Raw genomic sequence first — 1,108 nt, forward strand, 5'->3', positions numbered from 1 at the left:
GACATGAGTGAGAAATCTCTATGGCGAGGGTCATCAGATGATGCTAATCGATATACAGTCCCGTGAATCTATTTGTTGGATTGCTTGTCATGAGTTGAGTGTTGGGCAGCGATGCATCAGCCAGTGGCTGCGCGGGCATCCAATGGCCCTCCGATGGCGGTTGCAAAAGTCGATTTGCGAAACACGATGTCTTGTTTTCTTTCGGTATTAAATCCTTTCAATCCTCTTGCCGGCCGTGGAAAATCGGAAAAAATGTTCTATCGTCTGGAATTCGACTTCGCCTCGGACACCATCATGGAGTATAAGCAAATGCTGAAGGCTGAGGACGGTCACCGAAGCCGCGCCCAGAATCACCAGCCCGAGATCCTAAACGTTCTTGACAGAAGCCGTTTTGATCTCAGAAACGCCATCGTTAGGCTCCAATTCAGGTTTGGCGGTAAGGAGTCCCTCGACTAAAGCGCAGCACATCATTCTCTAGAGCCCTTTCCTCTGAAACAGTGGCTAATATGTTATGTTGGCAGAAAATAGGAGACACGGCACCGGATTCTTCGTCAACCTCCCTTCTCCCAAGTACGATGTCATCCTGACGGCTGCCCATAACCTCATCGATGGAAACAATGTTCGTGCTACGGAGCTGATGGTGATTTATGGAGACAACGATGCGGAATTCCCGACCAAGGTTGAGATTTGTCCTCAATATGTGGACATCCTAGGGACTTGGCCCAAGTCTGATGAAAGGGCGGTCCATGATTACGGCGTCATACTGCTTGCCAAAGATAAGACGAGGGAAAAAAAGAGGCCGGGCCTGGGACTCAGCCTCGAGCTCGGCTCCAAGGGCACCTTGCAGAAACCCAAAGAGGTGCGAGTGTATGGCTACGGAGAAACGGCTGGCAATGACTTTGTCGAGAGCTCCGGTCCTTTGGCAGAAGTTAGCGACCACCTTGAGTACCACGCAACGACGGAGATTGGAATGAGCGGATCACCCGTCTGGATTCCCTACGGCGGTCAGCCTATGGCCGTAGGCATCCAGTAAGTAGTTGCGACACAAAAGCATCGAGTTAAAGAGACGGCATCATCTTGATACATGGTCTAACTGAGTTGTCTATCT

General features: G+C 50.5%; 1 protein-coding gene across 1 annotated transcript; it reads left to right on the forward strand.

The window, feature by feature from the left end:
• Positions 1-252: 252 nt before the first annotated feature.
• BBK36DRAFT_1164168 (hypothetical protein) lies at positions 253-1,033 on the forward strand (the record flags this gene model as incomplete). The annotated part of the gene is made up of 2 exons (XM_024894625.1): positions 253-436; positions 522-1,033. 2 exons carry the CDS (start codon positions 253-255, stop codon positions 1,031-1,033), a joined length of 696 nt encoding a protein of 231 aa, XP_024744649.1.
• Positions 1,034-1,108: the final 75 nt, after the last annotated feature.

This window comes from Trichoderma citrinoviride, assembly GCF_003025115.1.
Source record: "Trichoderma citrinoviride strain TUCIM 6016 unplaced genomic scaffold BBK36scaffold_489, whole genome shotgun sequence".
Taxonomy (NCBI): Eukaryota; Fungi; Ascomycota; class Sordariomycetes; order Hypocreales; family Hypocreaceae; genus Trichoderma; species Trichoderma citrinoviride.